Source organism: Pinus tabuliformis, chromosome 9, assembly GCF_031772625.1.
Source record: "Pinus tabuliformis cultivar Carrire ecotype Pingquan chromosome 9, CPIR1, whole genome shotgun sequence".
Taxonomy (NCBI): domain Eukaryota; kingdom Viridiplantae; phylum Streptophyta; class Pinopsida; order Pinales; family Pinaceae; genus Pinus; species Pinus tabuliformis.
In genome coordinates this window covers 1,988,114,848-1,988,138,512 of record NC_142307.1, presented here as the reverse complement: position 1 = coordinate 1,988,138,512, position 23,665 = coordinate 1,988,114,848, and the positions used below count along the sequence as shown (strand labels likewise).

General features: G+C 39.4%; 1 protein-coding gene across 2 annotated transcripts in view; it reads left to right on the top strand.

The window, feature by feature from the left end:
* The first annotated feature begins 494 nt into the window (after positions 1–494).
* SKB1 (SHK1 binding protein 1) overlaps positions 495–23,665 on the top strand; it is a 238,743-nt gene continuing 215,572 nt past the window's right edge. Inside the window, exons 1-2 of one of the 2 annotated variants that reach the window (XM_089438948.1) lie at positions 495–831; positions 7,378–7,495. In XM_089438948.1, the coding sequence (XP_089295074.1) occupies positions 697–831; positions 7,378–7,495 (253 nt within the window). In that variant the 5' untranslated portion in view covers positions 495–696. The remainder of the gene's footprint in view (positions 832–7,377; positions 7,496–23,665) is intronic. The other variant, XM_089438949.1, reaches the window with a different exon arrangement.

Below are 23,665 nucleotides of genomic sequence, written 5' to 3'. Positions count from 1 at the left end.
CCGAACGGACGTAGCTCTCGGACACAATACTCCAAGTGGAAATATGAATATGGAAGCAACGACGAGCGAGCAACAGCACAATGAAGATGACTTAGAGGTTTACAGGTGTCTAATTGTGGAGGAACCTTTGCCACCTAATGACATCTAGCAAGCCACGGTGTTATTCAGGTTTTTTGTGCACCTGGTCACCATCTTAGGGGTCTTTTTTGATTTTTTATTTGTAACTGTTGTCAATTTTGTTGTTTTGTTCAAAAAACTATTACACATTGCTATTACAGGCTGGTTCCCCTGTGTGGGCAGCACACTTCTCGAGTATAGACTAATTTCCCTTCTGAGGACAATCATTTTCAGTCACTTTTTGATAAAACATGTATTATTTTTTGTTACATTAATAAATTTTAATCATATTTAGAAAAAAATAATAATAATATCACATATGTATTCATTATTATCAATAATATATATATTCTCTTTTAGAGAAGCTAAGTACTGTCAATTAACGTAGCTTCTAATTTCTGTCGGTTGATGATTTTGTTCTGAATCTACGAAACCTAAAACCCTCAAAACCCTGAATGATCAAGGGTTTATACGGAAGCATGGGTTTTTACTAAGACAAAATCCGAGCATAACAGCGTTGCCGAGCTAGCAATTTCTGCAGCATTGAGGTGTTTTCGAAGCTGGTTTTAAAGAGAAAAAATGCCGCTGGGACAGAGGGTTGGTGATAAGAGCGACTCACGTTATTGCGGAGTTGAGACGGCATTCAGCGACGACGTGCCGGAAACCCTCAGAGATAACCTCGGCAATGGCTTTGATTTTGTATTAATGACCCTGGTCAGTTATTTTTTTATGCTTGTCCACGACATTTTTCCCAGTAAAACCCACAAGCTGAAAAAAATGTTGTTCTGGGTGTCAATTGGTCTTCAGAAACTGAGATCATATCAATTTGTTCACGAAGTTTCTTAAATAAATTGATTAATGAAGTCTAGATGGACCGAACTCTCAATGCACACATACACACAGATATAATGCCACTTTATATAATGAATGCCCATACAAGAAAACATCACGAGCGGACCAAAACATGAACATGAGCATTACCCGTCCTCCCTACATCTGCAACGAGTGCCAGTTGATCAGCTTTAGCACCAATTTTTTTTTTTTTTTTTTTTGTTCTCTGAATAACCTGCTTTATCCTATCTGTTACCAGAAGCCTGACCAGAAGACCGTCGTTTTGTTCCCATTCTTCATCTCTTTCCACACGACATTAATACATTGCTATCAATTTTTTTATGCATATCATGAAGGTTTTGGGTTGGTTTCTAACCTTAAGAAAATCCCTAGCCCCTTTTGCCGTTCCATATCCATTTCCCATGCGGTTTTCTGTTTTCTGTGTCTGATTAAGTGTGTATTGTCATACCAAATTTGAACGCGGTGAATTCACCGATATTTAGTGGAGCTATGCTACCAGAACCTTACCAGGAGACCCATTTTTTTAACTCTTTCCCGTTTCATGTTCGATTTACTGTTTCTGTTTTTTGGTAACATAGAAGCAGAGTGGATTCTCCATTTTAGCATGTCATCGCCTTTTTCCCGATAAGGAAATTGTAATCGATCTTATGATGTCTCAAATTTTTCTTCTTGCATAACTAATCATCCATCCGCCTCAAAAAATGACCCTTTCCAATCACATGCTGTTAAAATTGCAGTCTTTAACATCGATAGACGAAGCCTAGGCCATAGGTTCTTGATTCAAACGTGAAGCCGATGGAATATATTGGGCAACCGCTAACTTTCAATCCCTTGGTGGCATGGATCAATGGTTAGAACTGTTGAAATATGTAGCTATGGCCGGTCTTCATAATATTCACTTGTACTTGTAATGATGAAATATGAAATTATATTTGTCAAAAGAAAATATGAAAGGCATGTTCTTCATGACCTTTGCAAAAGAAGAATTTTGAATTTTGAATTTATAATTTTCCCTCCACAAGAAACCAAGCTGACTCCTCTCAATGCTCAAGTGGGCTCAGCCTCTTAGGGCACCCATTCGACCTCATGATGACTGTATATTGAATTCACTCGTCCTCTTCTCAATGATCATTCAATCTAAGCATAGAACAATTGTACCTTCCAACCATACGAAGCACATAAAGGAGCAGAACGATGGAGATTGAAGTGGCATCTCAAGGACAAGTTTAATCTGTTTGAAGAAGTCGAATTCTGTAATCTATTTCTGTGCAAGAAGGGCCGAGCTTTTGTGTCTTCTATCTGTGGTAAAAGGCTGAGTTTTTTTGTGGCTGATATCTGTGATAAAGGGCCGAGATTTCTGTGACTTTTCTCTGTAATAAAGAACTGAGCTTCTGTGACTTATATCTGTGGTAAAGGGCTGAGATTCTGTGACTTATCTCTGTGGTAAAGGACTAAGCTTCTGTGACTTATCTCTTTGGAAAAGAGAGCCAAATTATCTCTTGTGGTTGCAGTCAGATTGAGGAGGACTAACTTGGTTTCTTGGTGAGAGGTGGAGTTTGTCATCTATGCTGGTCAGTTGTCTGTCATCTTGACTTTGATGTCTTTTGTTGGATTGATTCTATAAATGAAGGATTGTTGGGTTTTCCCCTTGTGGGTTTTGCCCTTGTCACTAGCCTAATTTCTGGTGTCTTTTGTTTATTGTGCATTGTGATCTCTACTTTCTTGTCATGGCTATTAGTTTAATTTTTGAAGTGCAATTATTTGATGGAGAAGAAGAATTAAAAAGAAGCCCTAATAATTCACAAATAATTATCAGTAGTTCAGAAATAGTACTTGTACACATTGTACTTGGTTTTTCAACATGGTATCAAAGCTTTGGTGAAGGAAGAAAGTTGAAGATCACATCTTGTTGGATTAATCTCTCTTGCTGGAATATTTTATCTCTATGTAGAAGACATTTGAGCAAATAACTCCTATATGCAAGGAGGGCAACAAACCTAATGGAGCCTCTAACTTCAAAGCATGGAAGAAGAGGATCGATCTTGTCCTAGAAGAACATGAAGTATTGCAATATGTCCAAGGCAAAGTACCTAAACCAGATGATGATGTGAAAGCAAGGTTTAGAAAGGGTGAAGTCAAGGCTCAAAGAATCTTATTTGAATCTCTTAAGGATCATTTGATTCCATTTGTTTCAGAATTAGCTACATCAAAGGAAGTGTATGATACTCTTGTTAACTTGTTTTCAATTAACAACATTGGTCAAAAGATGTCTTTGAGAAATCAACTTCGTGATGCAAAAATGTCAATAGATGAACCTATGGCCTCCTACTTCATGAGAATTGCTCACATAAGAGATCAACTGCAAAGTATGGGTTATTTCTGAATATGAATTAATCACTATTGCTCTCAATGGCCTACCAAATTTATGAGATTCATTTGCAGCTGGCATTTGTGCTAGAAAGGATAATCCAAGCTTTGAAGAATTATGGATTAATTGCACTTGAGAGGAATCTAGACTAATTGCTATAGGGAAGATCCCAAGACACGATGAAGAGGAATCTCAAGCCTTTGCTGCAAAATCTAGGGGGGATTATTGTTAAGAAGAAATTTGGTTTTCAAAATAAAAACATAGATAGAAGATCCAATTCGCAAGGAAAGAGAGATTTGTCAAAAGTCCAATATTTTGGATGTCATAATTTTGGACATTATAGAAATAATTGTCCTGAAGCATCGAAAGATAAGAAGAGAAAGAGAAATGATGATAATGATAATGAGTATCCTCATCAGAAGAAATCCAAGAATGATTCTTCAAAAGCTTGAGCATTTGATGTTAAAGACTTATATTACTAGGATTACTGCAAGTAGTCAAGGAGCAAGAGGGAGCTGAAGGGGTCCCTCACACTAAATTATAAGTTATTTAGAACCCTTCTAAAAGCTGTTTAATAGTCCCTAGGAATTTGGAACTCTTGATAAGAAAGATCTAGGGTTTGTGGATAAAACCCTAGATTTTAGACCTAGTTCAATATTTCCACTGAAAGATGTAACCCTAAAGGAAGGAATGAAGTCATTTGCAAGAAGAATTAGATCAAGAGAATTGACAAACTTGCATGCCACTTTTAGACAACCAATCCTATCACAATTGAAAGTCTCTCTGTTTGGACTGAGATTTTCTGGTCTTTGGGGTGTGTCACTAAATGATGTATGCTATTATCCACTTACTATTCTTGCATAAAACCTGAATTTGATTAGCAAACAATAAAACTTCACTTTTGATTTGTCAATAAGCAACCAAAAGTGAAGTAATTCTTCAAATGAAATTAGTAATGGTTGAAATTAGATTTTTGAAAGTAATAGTAGCAACAAAATTGAAAGTGATGCAAGAAATGAATGTGCACCTCAAGTGAAATAATTCAAGACAAGTGCACTTCAATGTACCACCATCACACTGGATAAAAATTCATTCAGTGGCCTCTGATACATTCAAAGAGTTAGAATCAAACACAATTGAATAAAATCACAAATTTCTCAAGAAGTTTGTTGCACCATAATGAGCATTGAGTGACAAGATGTCGTGAGTTCCTTCGTTCGTGTTGGAAGTAATGGTTTGAGAGCCCAAAAAGTAGAAACGTGAGATCTTCGTTGCAACCAAAACATCTAAGAAAAATTGTCCAACCCTGGTACCAATGCTCCAATATGCATATATGGAACGAACATTTCCTCCCTCAAACTAGTTGATCCAATGGCTCAAAGAAAGGTAAAGTCAGAAAGGCCAAAAGCTTTGTAAGTACAACCGACCTTTCTTCCCTTTCCACTTTCAATTATTTTGGCAAAAACACAAAATCTGCTTTCTTTGCTTCACTTTTTGAGTAGAAACATCATCAAAATCTGCTTTCTTTTCTTCACTCCTTGAGTGGAAACATCAACAAAATCTGCATTCACATCTTCTAATTGAATTGGAAAAAATCTCACTTTTCCTCTAGCTTTATTCATGAAGACATTTAGTAAAAGCTCCCATTCTCTCATTAAAACTATTTGGCCCCTTTTCCATGTGATTAGATAACTAGATAAAAATTTAATTATTTAATTGTTTCACAATTTATGACTTTGAAGTCATAATCCTTGAAAATTTATCTGGAGATATGTTTTAGATCCAAGTCAAGTGTTGGTTTAGGACAAAATCCAATGACAAAGATGCTACTCAACTCTCACTTTTCTGTGCAAAGGAAGCTCAGACCACCCCTCAGTTGCTAGTTAGGAACCATGACCAACACTTGCACCTGCCAAATATATAAACTTACTAATTATATACATGCCTAAAAGGTAGTCTTCCCCAAAAAGTGAAAAGCACAAGTTTTGACCAAATGACATATTGGGCCATAATTACAAAAAAACGAACAGGCACAAAAGAAGAGGAAAAAGAGCCATTCTAGATCTGAGTGAAAACGACCCCATTGGAATCACTTTTTCACCAAGATAAAAAAAAGTAGTCGAATCTGATGTGTGGGCCCTTGATAGCCCAAATATCGAAAAAGCAGAATTGCCCAAAATAGCAGTTTTTGGGAAATTGACAAAACTGAATGTATAAAATATTAAAATATATAAGGTCCATTGATCGATGATTATGCCATGAACCACATCTGGAAATAGACCATTCTGACTAAGTCTCATTGGGCCTTAACCCTTCAGTGGTAAGAAGTGCTACTGGATTTAACACTCACACATAGATTCAACTCTCATAATTTTCTTCACAAAAAGGATCATTGAAAACTCCCACATTTGTCTCTGATACCATTTGTTGGCTAAAATAGCCAATCTTGAAACAAGGGACACAAAATTATATGCAAGAAACCCCAAAGGGGAAATTATGTTATAAAAACATTCTCGTGTGTGTGTTTGTATGGTATAAATGGTCACAATATATAATGAAGGGTGACCATAACAGTTATATCCAAATTAGATTTTTAGTTAAAACCATTTCTCCAACTGCCTCCACAATATCTCCATGAATCTCTTAACCAATTTTCATCCCTAACATCACTCATTTCTCCCAATCACTCATTCTTACGTAGACTTCCATGATTATTTTACCTTATTACATTTTCATTTCATAATTTAGATACTAAATATAATTCACAAGTAGGAGTTATTCCATCAATTTCCATGATTCTCATTTCACATACAATATGGCCTGCAAAACCAGGCAAAACTAAGGCAGCGCACATCTTTTGGAATTCCTTTTCAGATCTAAATATGACAGTTCATAGCATATTGAGCAAACTTTTTGTCTTCTTGGCTACCTGTGATATTGATGAATACTGTTTTATTGAGTTTCTATTATTCTAAAAAATGCTCTTGCCAAAATCCTAGAGGCAACCCTGGAAGACCCTCCCAAATTGAAATAGGCTGACAAGAATCAAACCTTGGGATAAAAATGATGCTCTAGTATTTCACACGTAGCCCTGTTCTATCTGGAAATGTGGCATCTTGATCCTTTTGGTCTAAGAGAATTACATAGTGTATCCTCTAGAAAGAAGAGTTACCTCAGCTTATCCTTGTAGATTTCAGTTTTTAACTATCCAACTTGGCCTGATAAGACATTCAGATACCCCCAAATCTTCATTGCAAGATTCTATGCTTTCTGGCACAGGTTTCATATGTCCTCTACATGATGTGTAGGTCCAAAAATTATGGTTTAATCCTCTTCCTCCTAAAATCATGTGTTTTTAGAGAAGGGGCAAGCTTTTCTGTACCCTTTATATATAAAAAGATCTTTAGATTCTCGATGTTCCTAGAGGATTTGAAAGTTGGCCATAGAGCATCTAACCTCCCATTGCTTAATTGCAAAGCAACCTGTTGCAAGACATGATCATATAAACAGGAGTGCTCCAAAATTGACTATAAAACTGTTTCTAATGTCTGGATTCATTGATGATCAATAGGCATTTCTTTGAGGGCCATTGGGCCTGACCCTTGACCTGCTGGGTGCTGCTGCCTCAACATATGCGTGAGTGATATACCTTCTGCATCCTTCTTCTGTTGGCTCTGCCAACTATCCTGTATTGATTCTCCCTTAATAAACATGATTATTCCTAAAATCCAATAATCCGAGGAAATCCCTTTTTATTCCAAGGTTCAAATCTTTTGAAATGAGAATAGCTCTTTGAAATTTTTCCATGAGTTTGTATTTGGGTGGTCGCATTCAATCTAGTTTTTAAATTTTGCTAAACCCTAAGATGCTGCTGTTGAAATGGGAATCGGGATTTAGAATTTAGAACTTCCTACTATTTTGTACATTTTGTTTCTTGCAATAGGATCAGCTTTCTCTCTCATATGGTTCTATTTTCATGATGCAATGACCATTGTTTATTTTTGCAATTTATAATCACTCAAACTTTTTCATCGTTGCAGACTGACCCTAAATACAGACCTAGCCAAACAGAAGAGGATCTGAATGGACCATGTGTTCCTCCATTTGCTGGATCCGATCTAGTTTTGTGTCCGGCACAGTGGAATAGTCATGTGGTTGGTATGTAACATTGTAAGATTGTATTAGTATTTCAGGTGAAATTTTTAGGTTTTCTGGTTGATATACTCCTCTAAGATAGTTGATCCTCTATGCTATTTTCTCTTTAGGAATATTTTATGATTGTAATTGTAACTTTACCTCTCCCTTTAGTTAAGGGCCAAGGCTAGGTCATAGATATGGTGGTCATTGTCCACTCAACTTCATTTTATTAAATTAAAAAATATAAAATGTTCATATTTTACAGTTATTAGAGTTATTAATGTACATGTTGTGTACTTTGGTTAATATTACTTTATGTAATAAATTAATGGTGACGTCATATGCTAGGTCTTAGTTTAAGTTGCGACTAATTAGAATTGGGTGTTACATAACATGCATAATTTGCATTCCTCTCTCAAGTCAGTTGCAGAATTCATAGTAGACCTTGAAACAAATGCACAGTAGGAGTGCATTTTGAAAACAAAAGGCCATTTACGAATGTGGACACAATTCTCGAGGTGTAGAAGCACAATTGCAGACATTGACACAGTTACCAAGGCACATATCTTAAAGCACAACTAATAATCATGCAGGTTGAGATAGGTGTGCAGTGTTGAAAACTTTCAGCACATGGTAACAGTCCTAGTCTAAACAGAAAACTGAAATCTCTATCAAAACTGCAATCTGATTTATACTAGGAACTGAAACACATCAAGCTAAAGAAAGCAGCAGCAAGTACACGTATCTGAAACTCAAATCACATGACTGTCTTATAATCTTGAAAACAGGAATTACACTGAAAGATTTAAACTCTACCTGTCACCTGTTGGTTTATTCTTTGAAAAACTGGATGAATGAACCTATAACCTTTTCCTTCTCCTTTATAGACTAGGAGGTACAATGAATCTGGACACAATCCTAGATCTATTCCTCGCCTTGAGATTAGCACCCTCAACCTGCATGAAAGAATTATCCCTAGGAAGGTGTGTCGTTTAGAGGAGAGTGCAAGTATGCTGCATGCATGCATGGGTCTCTCTCTCCTAGGGATTTGCACCTCATCTAGTCTTGAAAACTTTCCACATGCAAAGCATCTTAACTTTGTGCATGCAACTACTAAACTCAGGCAAACTCAGAAATAGAACTGAACTGCTAAATTTACAAAGCATCAAAATTAGGACTAAACTGAGGATGGTGTATGCATGCACCCTTTCTCTATCTCTTCTTCATAAATACTCCTTCCCCTCCTAATTCCTTGTCGTACAAAACTGCTTCTACTGCTGCTGTTGTTAAGGATCCTTTACAGATTGTTGCACCATGCCTTCTCTGCATGAACCAAGATCTTCTTTGCTCATTGTTGCCATTAATGGCTCTCCATTGGACACTTCTGAGGTACTAAAAATCTAACACTCCCTCTTATTTTGGAAATGTTCCTTTGGCAGACACAAGATACTCTGTTTGCATTTAGAATTCCCCCTATGCTTGGGGCTTGGTCGCATAGTTGATCATCAACAAACTTGAAACATGAATTTGAATCATGGCTTCCTTCTGTACTGTGAACACTCTTTAGAAACTTCAAGTTGAAAACCTTTTGTAGAAGAAACACTGCATTGACAACTTGTAAATTTTAGATAACAATGGTATGTTCTATGCTCAGAGCAATTTTACTTCAATTTCTTTATTAGCCCAATATAAATATCCAGTTTAGCAATCACATCATCATGATAGTAAAATGCAGATAGAACATAAACAATAACAGTAGAAGACAAGCCAAGACAAGAGGACACAAGATATGGCACTAGTGAGGGACAAACCCCAATGGGGAGAAACCCTTGATCAATTCTTCTTATAATTCTTCAAAAGTTCAGCAGAGAGAGAGTATACAATATACAATATTCACTTGCCCAATCACAGTGAAATCTGATCAGTCAAACAGCAGAAACGGAAAGCCCTAACCAGAAAGTCAAACACTGGTCAACATGGCAGATTTTGACCTCCAAAACAGCTCGGTCAACTCTGCCTCCAACAGCAAGTCAAATCAGCCCAAAATGAGTCCGAAAATATCTAGTCAAACCTGGTCAACGAAAGTCAATGCATCAGTAAGCCCCCTAGCACAGTCAACACTGGTCAAACATAGGTCAAACAGCCTCGGATTTTGTGCCCAGAATTGCTGCCTGCCCAAACAGAAATACCCCGCACAAAATCGCAGTCAAAGATGGTCAACACTGGTCAAAACAGCTTCCTGCAACTTTCGGTCAATGTTGGTAAACACAGGGACAGCAAAAGAACAGTCCCTTCTTCGCATGCGTGGAGAGAGAGAAGCCTCAGAAGATCCGTACTCAAACGATGAAGGAGAGAGAAGAATGAATGTGTGAGATGCCAAAATGAGGAGGCTCCTTGTATTTATATGAAACGTTGAGGGCTTGAGGGTGCTAATTTGTTGGCTGGCTGACCTTGACAATTTGTCCATAATCAAAATAAATTTATAACTCCATTTGTACATGTCAGAATGGGATGATCTTTAGATCAATCCTACACCTCTCGGAGAGAGGAATCCAATAAAAATATCATTTGCCTCATATGAGCTGTCCAAGGTGAAATTTGGCCCTAGTTGCCAAATTTAACACAACTTGACAAAATCTTTGTCCTTCATGCCATCTTCACTTATCACTTCTCACACCGCTTCATGAACTCTTTGGGTCTTCCTAAAATAATGCACTCATCTATATAGAGGGCCAAGAAAAGTGTGTTATATCCATAAAATAACGAAATGAAACTTGCACTAAGCTTAGAACAATCGAACATGAGTACAATCATATTGACATTGAATGTGAAAAATTCCAAGCATAGATGACTAAAGTCCTTATGATCTCAATTGAACAAGTAATTGTTGAATTTAATTAATACGGAAAATAATTTCAGTCCATTGCATCAATCACACAATATCAGATGCATAAAATGAATTTCACACATACATAGGTAATTACTCTTTAAAAATAAGCTTTTGATTCCTTTGAAAAATTTACAAGGAAACCTGCACAAGCTACCAAAACCAAGCAGCTGCATGGTTATCAAAATCACCCTGAACTTGCACTCTATGACCTGTTTGAGAAGTACGGTCTGCTGGAAAATCAATAAAACAACAGAAAACTGTTCTACAGCCTTCTTGTATGATGATGCATCTTTGCTTTATGGACTATGGGACTGCCATATATCTGCTTTATGGATTCCATACCTGTATAACTATATGTATCTGTAGGGCCCACTCTTGTGCTTTACGATTTGCACAGTACTGTTGAGAAGATATAGCCTCCTTGCTGCCCAAAAACACCTCTTTCCTGGCTGTCTACTGTCTCTCACACCTTTTTTGGCTCAACTTGGTCAACTACATGTGTGTCTGTAAGAGCCTCTATCTTGGCCTGTTGTTATACTTTTAGCTGAGACCAAAACCGTAATCTATTTTTGAGTTTACTTCTAGTCTAGGTCAGGCATGCATGAGATACACCCTTTTAGACTGAACGGCTAATTATAAGATTTTCATTTTTTTTAATAACTAAAGTGAATTGCAAAATAGAATTACTTTCCAAAAATATCTCAAACTACTTCTCCCATGTTCACACTGAACCTGAGTGAAAGTTCTTGTTCAAGCTATAATTCTCAACACTGAAATACAAAACTGGTGATGCATGCATTAGTGCATATAGGGTAACTCTTTCCTGGGAGAAGCCTTTGACAACTAGAGTAATAGTCTCATCAAAGTTAGTGACCTCTTTGCTGAGTGAATCCTCCTGTAACAATCTTCTCAATGCTAGAGAAACTCTCCTCCATAATGACATCTTGCTATGCTTGCTCTACAGGATCTGCAAGTAGCCTATAAAGGCCACCTTCTCGAACTCCTTTTGCCAAAATTGATCCAGATTCATTGCTGCTATCTCTAGTGGTGATTTATTGACCCTTAAACTCAACCAAAGTTCAAACAGTGTAAGTTTGTCATATGATAAAATTAAAGTAGACTCTTCATTAAATCAAGAACATACAAGATATAATCTAATTCAAGAATGTCACTTGAAGGCATCGACAAAGATAATGAGTCCAATCTCTTCACCAGATATGCAGTACCATCACCCAACTTGTTAATCTTAGTTAACATGTTCTTTCCTTAGGTCAATTACTTCCATGATCCACATGAGCCCAAGTTAAATTCCATTTCTTTCATTAGCAATCACATAAACTATTATTTCATTGACGGTATTTAAAGAAAGAACATAAATAACATATGCAGAAGACAAGCCAGGACAAGAGAACACAGGATTTTGCTCAAGCCAAGGAAAAACCCCAAGATGGGGAAAACCCTTGATCAAATCTTCTTATTATTAATATCAAATGTTCAGCAGAGAAAGAGAGGGAGAGAATACAATTAATGACAAAGAAGCAGCCCAGGCAAATCTTCCTTTCTGCCTTCAAACAATAGCAGCCAAACTCTGCCCTAACCAGTGATCAACAGTAGACACAGCAGCTACAAAGAAGTCTTCAAAAGGAGCTCGGTCCTAGTCCAGTTAGTGCCAGCATTCTTTACTGTTTATAATGAACCCAAAACAGTTCTATACCGGGCAGTCAAGTCTGGTCAAAGTGATGATGTAACAGCTGTAGATCTGGAACCTGGTTAGGTCTTGATTATAGTCCACTTCAGCCCATTCAATTTCCTTCAACAGTACTTCCAATCACTGCGGCTAGCCTCCTTCATGTTGCATGCCCACGCTGCCTGTAGCTTGACTTTTCTATGGGAATTAGACCTTACAGCCCCTTCAACTAGCCCAGAACAGGCCTGCAGTTCTCCAACAGTTACCTCAAGGTTTGCAGTCTGTTAAAACAGGGAGAATACCACTCAAACTATCCACCAATTTGACTAGATATGCCTCAACCTGCCTCTGCTGCACTTCGGACCTACCAAAACCCACAAACAGACCTCCAAACAACCCTTTGCTACCTCGGCCCTGTCCTCCTTGTGCTGCGGCTGCCACAGAAGATGTTTCCTTTGAGTTTGATGCCCATGTGATGTGTCTGATGAGGTTGGAGGTCACCTCTATTTATATAAAACTGGAGAGGGGTTCATCTTGATAATTTACCCCAAGCCAACCTAGATAAATTACGCATGAGAGAGCTTACTTTCAAAATTATATTTTTCCTTGTCTAATTTTAGTGATTTTTAGGTCGATTTTGGTTCTCTCGAAAAGAGGAATTCATTGCCACAATTATCTTCTTCAAAGGAGCTGCCCAAAGTGGAATTTGACCCTAGTTGCCAATTTTAACACTCCCTTTCAACTAGGGAGAATTCCACTTGCCAATCCATGCCATCCTGCCATCATGAACCATCTCTGCATTCCATCTCAACTCTGCTGAACACTGATATAGATAATGAAGAAGAATCGATCGAGAGTGAGTCATAAGACCTTACCACTCTCCATTGACAAAAGTTAGTGCACATAACTAGGTGTGGAACTGTAATCAGACTTGATCCCAAGTGATCAAGTTTGTTGCACATCATGCATCCTAGACATAGGGAGTACGACAGTACATGATACATCCATCGGTAGTGCTATGGTCCCTAACCACTTTCCCCAACTCATTGGCCAAATGAGAGGTACTTCTCATGTGTTCCGAACTACATGGGTAGGATGATGTTGGGGCAACAACAGGAAAGAATAAATCACATACTGCTCACAACCACACATAGGGAAAGGATAAAACACATCCTACAGTCACATGTCACAACCATTGTAGGGAAAGGATAAACCACATCCTATGTGCATGCAAACCACCGAGAGTAGGGAAAGGATGAACCATGTCCTACATGCATGCCAACCAACAATCGTAGGAAGAATCCTACACTTGGGGAAAGGAAGAACCATGTCGCACCGACATGTCAACCATCGATCATAGGGAACGAGCATCCTACATGTGGGGAAACTATGAACCACGTCCCATCGACATGTCCACATGTGACAACCGACAAATGCCTATATACCATAGTATTAAAAACCGACCTAGCTAGCCGGTTACCGGTCTAACTGGCTGGTTAGCAGGCCCACCGGTTGGAACCGGTGAGAAAAACGGGTTTAATAGGTTGTGTGGCGAAAAATTTGACCTAACTAGTCCTAAACCGGTCTAACTGGTCCTAAACCAGTCGGTTACCTGCCATGCCCACCGAGGACCCACAATGATGCTTTTCCAAGGTATTTTAGGGGTTTTAGAGGGAAATTAAGGGTGCTTTCCCTCCAAAAATGCCCTCTCCAAGCCTTTAAGGAACAAAAACGGTTAAATGATCTTGTTTTCGACGTTTGTGCAATACAACCTTCGACTGAGGAGGAACCAAATGATGAACAGAGCACCTGATCTAGATTCCATTGTGTTGGATGATATTGATCCAACATCAGAATGGGTGGAGGAGACTGAAGATCCTGTGTTTGAGGCTGATTTTGATATCGACATGGCTTTAGTGGGGGATGAAGCAGATTTTGTGGCGGCATCAGAACCAAGATTAGTAGCGGCACTAACGAAAGGCAAAGAACCAATGAAAGGCACTAGTTGTGCAAGTTGACAAACTCGTGCTTCCATTAGGTCCACTTCTATTGTTATTGGTGGCATTGCTACTGAGGTTGCAGATCAGGCTAAGGCATCCTCAAACTCTGAACCAGATGATGTCTATGTAGCTCCCGATGATGATCCTGTGGCTAGTAGTGGTGATGAACTTTATGATTGATCATGTGTACACTGTAGACTTGTAGTAGGCCAATGGCCTCATAGCTTGCAACATTGTTTCTGGACTTTATAGGCCATTTAGAACCTCATTTCTTATGTATTTTGATATTTTGTCAATGATATGTATTGCACTCAGTGCCATTTCGATATATTCACCTTTACATGGCATATAAATGAGCAAACTTTGCATATTTTGTCTCTATTGGCTTGGAATCACGGTTTTAAATCTTAAAAATAGTTTTGTTTCATTAAAAATTAATTATTTAATGTATTTTTCTAAAACCGGTTCGTTTAGACCAAACCAGTTCCGATCAGTAAACCGGTTCATTAGGTGGACCGGTCTGGTCACCAGTTCCGATTTTAAAACACCGCTATATACATCTCTCACTGGGGTATCCGCAGGAGAAGACGAACCACTCATCCTGCTCATATGCCATAGGAGAAGGTGAACCACTCATCCTATGCATATATCATCATGGAGTATCACAGGGGAAGGTGGAGCATGTTGAGAAATCTAAAGGGCAATGATTATAGTGATTTTTCTTTACTTGATAACTGCTTATGATTCCTTTTTACTTATTGTGAAAACTCCTACGCTCTGAAGGAACCCCTAGCAAATCTGAATCTACTTCGCCTACTTGATTTTTAAATATTCATCAAGTTATTCTTCTAAATACTGAAGCAAATTACTTCTGCAACCTACACTAATTAAATATTTGATCTCATGAAACAGAAAATAGAGTAAAGAACAAGATACATGGGACAAACTTATTTTTGGACACAATGGTCCTTGGAAAAACCCAATGCGGGAAAACCGGTGCAGCAGTTCTGAGGGTTTATTATTATGTAGGAGAAATATCTGAATACAAATCTTGGATGCTCATCTAGCAATCCTTTGTAGAGAAAATATTGTTGGAAAATTTGAGTGAGGTTTACCTCACTTCACTCGACAAAATTCTTGCTGATCTGGCACAAGACTGACTAACCCCGACTGTTTCTACGTTGGCCTTGTGTGAGCCTTTTAGCCTCTGCGTCAGCCCTGCGTCTCCTTCTTTGCCCTCTTCGTTAGCTCTCTCAACTGTTTCGACAGTTCTCAGCAGTTTCGACTATTTCAACAATTCTGGATTCTGCGTGCTAGGAAGCTTTTCTGCGTCAGCTCTCCCGGCAGTTTCAGCTATTCTGGCAGTTTTGGATTTTGCGTGACAGACAACTTTTCTGCGTCATCTCTCCTGGCTACTGCGCTGCCTCTCTGCAAGCTCTCTCCGCCTCTTTGTCAGTATTCTCCGGAAAGTCCTCCTGGATTCGCACTGCCCCTCTGCTGCAAGATCTCCCCAATCAATTTTCCCCTTGAGAACTTCTCACCTTAGAAAATAGATTTCCTCAATCTTTGTGTGTGTATTTCCAAATGAACCCCAAGCCTCCATTTTATACTTTCCTTGTTGAGTCTTCAACGATCGAGATTAAGTCTCTAATCAATGCTAAGATTAAAACATGACTTTATCCTCTTTCTAGATCATTTGCACCCATATTTTGATTAGTACACATTAATATTTTAATTTTCCTAATTTTAGACTTAGGAATCTCCATTAAAAATATTAATTATTTTAATATAATACAATCTGGGTGGAATTTCACCAAACGGTTTCTGGGTTCTTTAGAACTCACGTGCCTTAGCCTCTCCACCAATTTTCAAGGCTAGATCACTTCCAATGCTACCAAAAACTAACACTCTCTCTTAGCGATGAAAGTGCTCTAGCAACAATGTCCACCTGCATGCCGCTTTGTTTTTGAAGCACCTCCGTTCTGCACTACTGCTGCCACCAACACTGTGCTGCCGTTGCTTCTGTACTGCTACCCATGACATTGCCATTGTCGCTGCTGCATTTGTACTACAACTCTCTCTCAAACTCTGCCTCTGCTATGTTGTTAGCACTGCCACTGCTAACACTACCTTTGTACTGCAACTCAGTTGGTGAGAGAAGCATCTAAAAAACATCCAAAATTAGTTGAACTTAACTGTGTTCAACACAACACAATGAATGTTGGAATCTGACTGCTGCTGATATTGACCCTGTGAATCTTTTGCGTTGTTGCTGACTCCTGCACTGTGCCAACTACACTGCTGCCAACCTTGCTTTGCACTAATCAGTCTCTGGTCCCCAGTGACTACATTTGTCCTCCAAACACTCCACTGCATCATCTGACACTTAGTTCATCTCGCTACTGCTGAATCGTGGGCTCCCGTAGCAAGGAATTGATCCAAGGGGTGGACTCCTCAAGGATCCTGCCCATATGTAGTCCTCTCGACTACAGCTCAATATCGCCCCATCTCCCTCCTAGAGATGCGTGGGCACTCATGGCAAACTCATCCTCGTCTATCTTCGCTGAAACATCCTTAGGATCATGTTTCTCATCCTTGTCCTTTTTCTTCAAAGGACACTGGGATGCATAGTGGCCCAACTTGCCACAACTGAAACATTTCACCTTTGAAATGTCCTTACGATTCGACTTCTACTATTAGAACTTCGTTTTCCTCCTCCTCCTTCGTCTTTGTACCACTCCCACTGCTGCCACTGAGGTTGACCTTCACTAGGTCCCTCCTTAACTCCTCCTGTTGAAGAGTTGCCCACATCTCCTCCCATGAAGGTAGTTTTCCCCTTCCCAATATGCTTTGGACGAAAACTTGCCATGAAGGTAGTTTTCCCCTTCCCAATATGCTTTGGAATTGTTTCTCCTTTTAGCATGAGAGGAGAATGCAACAGGATTGCCTCTAAGTGTAGGCATTTCCTGCTCTTCCATCCTTGTTTCTTCTTGAATGCATCTCGCCATCAGTTCCTCAAATCCAGGGATTACATTATTGTTGAGAAGAGTGGTTCTGAATATGTACCATTCAGATGGGAGCCCTCCGAGAGTTATGATAGTCATTTCCCTATCAGGAACGACTTCCCCAATTGATAGGAGTTCATTCTTGATCTCGGTGATCCTTAACAATTATGCTTGCATACTCTCATCTTTGCCCTTCTTAATTTCCTTCAGCTTATTTCTAAGGTACAAAACTTGATTTGCATCATTAACTTTAAATAAGCTTACCATTCTATCGTGGATTTCCTTGGAGGTGGTCAACTTGGAAACATAGGCCACCAAGTGCTTGTCGATAGAGTCCCAGATGATCTTCTTTGCTTTAACTTCTCCCCTGGTCCACTTGTTCCTAGCAGCAGCAGATGCATTTGATGGAGGCTCAACGATTTTGCCTCTCACATGGTCCAACACTTCCCGCTCTTCTAATGTTAGATCGAGAGACATCTTCCATCTGTGATAGTCAGACTTCTCATGGAGCTTGTCTTCAGCGGGGAAGTGTGATGAGGACCCCGTGAAGTCTTTGAGAGAGCTTCAACAACCTTCGATGATTGCTTTTGCTCTTGCTCTTGCTTGGGCTTTGTCTTCACCTCAGCTCTGATTCCATGTTGATTTATGGTATGTTCTATGCTTAGTGCAGTTTACTTCGATTTCTTCTTATTAGCCATTGTTTAGCAATCACATAAACATAAAGTAAAATGTTGATAGAACATTAATAGATCGACAAAAAACAAGCCAAGACAAGAGACACAAGATGTGGCGGCTAGCCAGGGACAAACCCCAATGCGGGGAAACCCTTTGATCAATTCTTTTTTAATCTTCAATAGTTTAGCAGAGAGAAATAGTACAAATTTAGAAATCTGTAATTTTATGATAGCATGTTTAAACCCTTACCAACAAAGTCAAATCTGGTCAAACAAGGTGAAATTGACCTTCAATATATTTGGTCAATTTCCAAGTCATCTAGTCTTCCAACAGCAAGAAGAAGCAGCCCTCAAACAACCCCAAAAACACAGTCAAGCAACAATCAACTGTAATCAGCTTGCTGCCCCAAACTAGGGCAGTCAACCCTGGTCAAATTGTAGGTCAGAATGCCTTGGTTTTTGTGCCAGAATTTGCAGCCTGCCTAGGAGAGGCAACCACACCGAAAGCGCAACCCTGAATTGCCCACGCTGGTCAAAGAGATGACCTGCTACTTCTGCATCCTCCGAAACTACATCTTCCTTGCCTCCTTGCTGCGTCCTTCTTCTCCCACGTTGGCTGCTCCTTGTTAACCCAATGCTAAGGAGAGAGAGAGAAGAATGAGTGAGATGAGATGGTGAAATAATGCCTCCACCTATCTTGTATTTATATGAGATGTTGAACTTGTGTGCCACACATTTAGTTGCTGGCCGACCTTGACAATTTGTCAAGTAATTACAAATAAATTCATATCTCCATAAATACTTGTCGGAATGGGATGATCGTTAGATCAATCCTACACCTCTCGATGAGAGGAATCTAGGAAAAATATCAGCTGCCATAAATAAGATGACCCACATGGAGTTTGGCCCTAGTTGCCAATTTTAATAGGATGCTTACATTCCGCCTTTATATGTTGACAATCTAAACATCTAGCTACGAATCCTGCCACTTCCTTCTGCAAATTCGGCCAATAGTAGAACTTCTTCACCGCTGTCAATGTATTTTGATATGTTGGATGACTTGATTATGGCTTGGCGTGAAACTCCCTCAAGATAAGCTTATTGAGCTCACTGCAATTTAACACATAGATCCTGTCCCTAAATCTCACCAAACCATCTGCCGTGAGACGATAGTCTACATCCTGATCACCTGTACTTGTATCTGCACCTGTATCTGTTGTAACTTGTGCATGATCTCCATGTACTTCTCATCCCGCTGTCTTGCTTGCAAGATCCTATCCTGTCACTCTGTCCCATAAGAGCTCATAGTTGCTATATGATTTACTTGTACCTTACTGCTAAGAGCATTTGCAACCCGGTTCTCTTTCCCTTTGATGTATGTTATATCAAAGTCGAACTCACTAATAAAATCCTATTAAATTATCCTTTTATAGTCCTAGAATCATATTTGTATTTATCACCTCTCCTATCCGGAGTATCCAACAACCTGCCATTTCTCACCGTGTCAAATCTATTCGACGTGTGTCTACTAGGAGACCTACTGCCATATGCCCCATTAGTTTTGTCCTCTTGTCCATGGCTGATCTGAAGTGCCCTTGTCGCTGCAATTCTGACAAACTCAAAAGAAGTATAGCATTAACCTATGTTTGTTTCTCTTCTGCCTTTATGATCTTGCCATTGTCAGCCTTACAACTCCTTATTTCTTCCTTCAGGCTTCTCAATGTGTCTGCCAAATTAGAAGAATGCTCCACATCATGCTGCTCATCTGATTCATAGGGAGATTCTATGTAGTCTACCACCTTGCTAGCCATTTGATCTCTTTCCAGCAAGGCATACTATGTTAGCTAAACCAAATCACAATAAGCCAATGTACCTTAGCATAATTCGGGGAGGATACGTTGTGTGCAAGATCAATAAATCAACATAAACATAATAGCATATAGACATATATCGAATAAGTGCATTAACACATAAACATCATTGTAGTTAGGGTCCAATGATCAATGCAAGGCCTTATCAACAATGCATGCTATGACCTCATGCATCACAACAACCATTACTCCATTGTACATGACAACAACCATTACTCCATTGCCACATGCAACTATCAACATGCATAAGCAATGCCTAATCAACTACACATATGCATGAACACATGTAGTTGAACATAAGCGATCAATTCTTGTAACCAACCTACAAGACTGATACATGTAATCAAACATACAAGAATGCAGCCTAACATACAAGGATGTAATCAAGTGACATATAACATAACCAGTCATATACTCATGACGATGTATTCCACAAAATCAACATCAAGTTCCTCATGAAAACCTTATTACAACCATGATCAACATTATGCAATGCAACAAGCACATGGAATGCAAGTGTAAGAGACACACATGCAACTGACATGCGTGCATAACAAACACCTTCACCCAAGGAGAACGCAACCACACTTGGACACCAATTTGTAACACCCCTTTCTTCCATATCTACCCAGGGAACTGACCAACTGGGGTAAACATGCGACAAGAGAGGCCACTATAAGGGATTCAACCTCCTTGGTGACCTTAAGGAAATGGAATCGACGGAACACAACAACCAAACCCATCCATATACACAACAACACTCTCAGGAGACATGTCAGCCACTTAGACATCCTGTCCCTGGGTCCCACTGATGTTTTAAGCCTTTTAACCCCTGGTCGCTCTCATGCTATAGGCATGCTAGCGTCCAGAAACCTCCAGTCACTCTCACAGGCCTGTGTGCCTCCGTAGAATTCAAGGCACTTTTGTAGTCCAGAATTCCGGCCTCTGCTTAGAACTTGTTACAACCTCCAGAATCCATCAAAGACATGATGACAAGACTAACAAATCAAAAATCAACCTCAGGACTAGGCTTGAGCATCCCTAACCGGGACTGACATTCTGTCAAACACTTGGCATCAATGCAACCTACAGGTCTAGGATACAAGACAAAGCATGAATGCCTGAAAGCACTTATGAAACATAACAAGAAGGATCACCAACTTTTCCATTGAACTGTTATAACATCAATTAGGTCTTACATCCATCATTTTAACAATTACAAGTAATTACATGAATAACCATGACATGAACCAGTCATACGACCATGCTTATAACCAACATTAAACCATATAAATATCAAAGATATGACAACCATCAAATCCACTTATAAACAAGTGCAAAAGTAAGAGAACTTAACTATCATTAATCATAGGCCCAACTAGGTTCGGGACTTCCACGTACCACCCGACCGTAGACATGGTTGAACCAAATCTTTCTTTTAGCCAGTCACTCCATGCCATATTCCAAGCATGAATGTGGGATCTCATAGAACAAACCAAGGGAATCCAAAGGTTAAACCACCTCCACCCTCATCAAACCGTGATCACACCAAAATCGGTGCTCCGATCACAACCGAACTGAACTTGGAATGCCATTCGAAATCCATCACTATCCTTGAGGAATTTTCCGTCTCTTTGTCTCGTAGGCTTTACCTCAATCCGTTCCCTGATCACTAGGCCCTAAATCGAGACTAGACTCTCAGGATTTACCGCAATCCAAACCCAGATTTCTAGGCCTTAAACCGAGACTAGTCCTTTAGGCTTTACCGTGTATCCTGCCAAAACCAGTCAAGGGATTCCTAGGCCTTTAGGAATGAAACTTGAGACCAACTTCGCTCCGGATTCCAAAATCCACCCGGCAAACCAAAGCTCAAAACCAAAATAAACATCCCAACACCATGGCATCCGTAAATAGGCAAGTCTAGGTTGAAAACCACTGTCGTAACTCGACAAAACCATGCCACCGACAACAAGAGAAGCATATACCAACATGTAAAACCATGCATGTCCAAATCAACTAGGAAATCGCACATTCAATATGTTACCTGCAAGTATTCCTGCTGAAGCTGCCTGATCTAGCTCTTCTTCCTTGATCCTTACTTTCATTCCTTTCCCTTTGCTTGCTTTTCCTTCCTTTCCCTTTGCTTGCTTTTCCTTCCTTGATCCAAAGCTAGAGTGCTCCAAGAAAACTCCAAGTGACCAAGAGTGAGAGAGAGGAAATAATGAGAGAGCTACAAACTTGAACTGACAAAAGGTTAGCAAAAAAGTTTCCCATTGATCCTCAGAAGCCTTTTTATGAATGAGGCCTCTATTTTCTTCATTTTCCATTATTTTCCTTCAATTTCCTCCTCACATGCAACCTGTGACCTTTCACGTTACCTTTATCCTAATTTCCTTTATTTTCATAAATAAATGTGCCAAAATTGCCTTTTTGCCTTTTAATGCCTTTGCCTTAGCCTTTTCCAGTTTTCCTTAGCCAAAACACACATCCAGTGATGCCCACTAGGATATCTTTGCCCAACATTCAGCTTGGACTAAGTGTCCCTTAACTGTGGTCTTATTTTGCCTTTATTAACTTTTATTACATGAACTTTTTACCAGGGCTGTTACATAGAATATACAAGTATTAAAAGTACATTTCATATTTATAAAGACCAAACCTAGTTACACATTTTTCAACACTCCCTCTTAATTAGGGAGGTATTCATAAATGGTATATGGACATTCTCAATTTGAAGGGATCTCATACGAAGATCCGGATTGGTAACCCATCTATTTAGCATCATACCAACCAACATTGTCACATAGCAAGGCCTTGACTAACAACTCTATCTCTCCACAAGATCAGAGCACAACGCTGGCGAGACCAATGATTTATAGACACCATCATCATTGCCTCTCAAGGCACATACTCACCTGAGTGTTCACAGAGTATGTCCTTCTAGGACTATTCTTATTTTGGATAACCTGTCGTCAAAGAATGTCGGTCCTCTACGACTACTCTTATCTTGGATGCCCTACCTCATCCTTAAAGAGTATCAGATGCCAGATGCTTAACCAATCCTCCATTCTTTCTTCCCAAGTGAAGACAAGAATGATGTGCCTATCTCTCCCTCTCAACTAGGGAGGATATATCAAACAGACCAAGCTTGTTTCTTAAATACACAAGCTTCTTATTAGGAAGAGATTTTGTCAATATATCAGCCACCTTGTCATTGGTGGAGATCTACCATAGTTGCAATACACCATCTTGTACTAGCTTCCGAATGTGGTGATACTTGTTATTTATATGCTTTGTCATTCCATGGAACACTGGGTCTTAAGACAACCTTATACAAATGGTGTTATCACAATGTATCACTGTAGGGTCCATTGGTCCTTCAAACAAGTCGGACAACAACTCTCTCAACCAGACAACTTCACTGCTTACTTCACAAGTTGCAATATATTCAGCCTCAACACTTTCAAAGCAACCGATTCTTGTTTTTTGCTCATCCATGAGACCATGGAGGATCCCAAACTAAAACATCTTCTTGTAGTGCTTCTTCCATCCTACTCACTACCTCCCCAGTCGGAATTTGTATATCCACTCAAGTGGACATCATTCTCCTATCATACTTTAGGTAGTAATGGATTGTTCCTTGCAGATATCTCAGTATATGCTTGGCTGCTATCTAATGATCATGCTTCGACCCAACTTGGAACTCACTAAGAACATTCACTGCAAAACATGTTTGGTTGAGTATTCACCAAGTAGATCAGTGATCCAATCAATTGCCTATACCTGGTCAGATCCACTGGGTTTGATTCAAAACTCCTTAGCCTCTTCAAGTTTGTGATCATGGGGGTTGTCATAGGTTTGCAATCCATCATGTGAAATCTCGTCAACATCTCGATCACATACTTTCCTTGACCTAGATAAATCTCATCAGGTCCCCGCGAAACTTCTAGTTCCAAATAGTAGTGCATCAACCCTAGATCTTTCATGTCACATTCTGCTGCTAGTTGCTTCTTGCACTCTTGGATTTGACCTTCCACACATGTCAAGAGAAGGTCATCCAGATA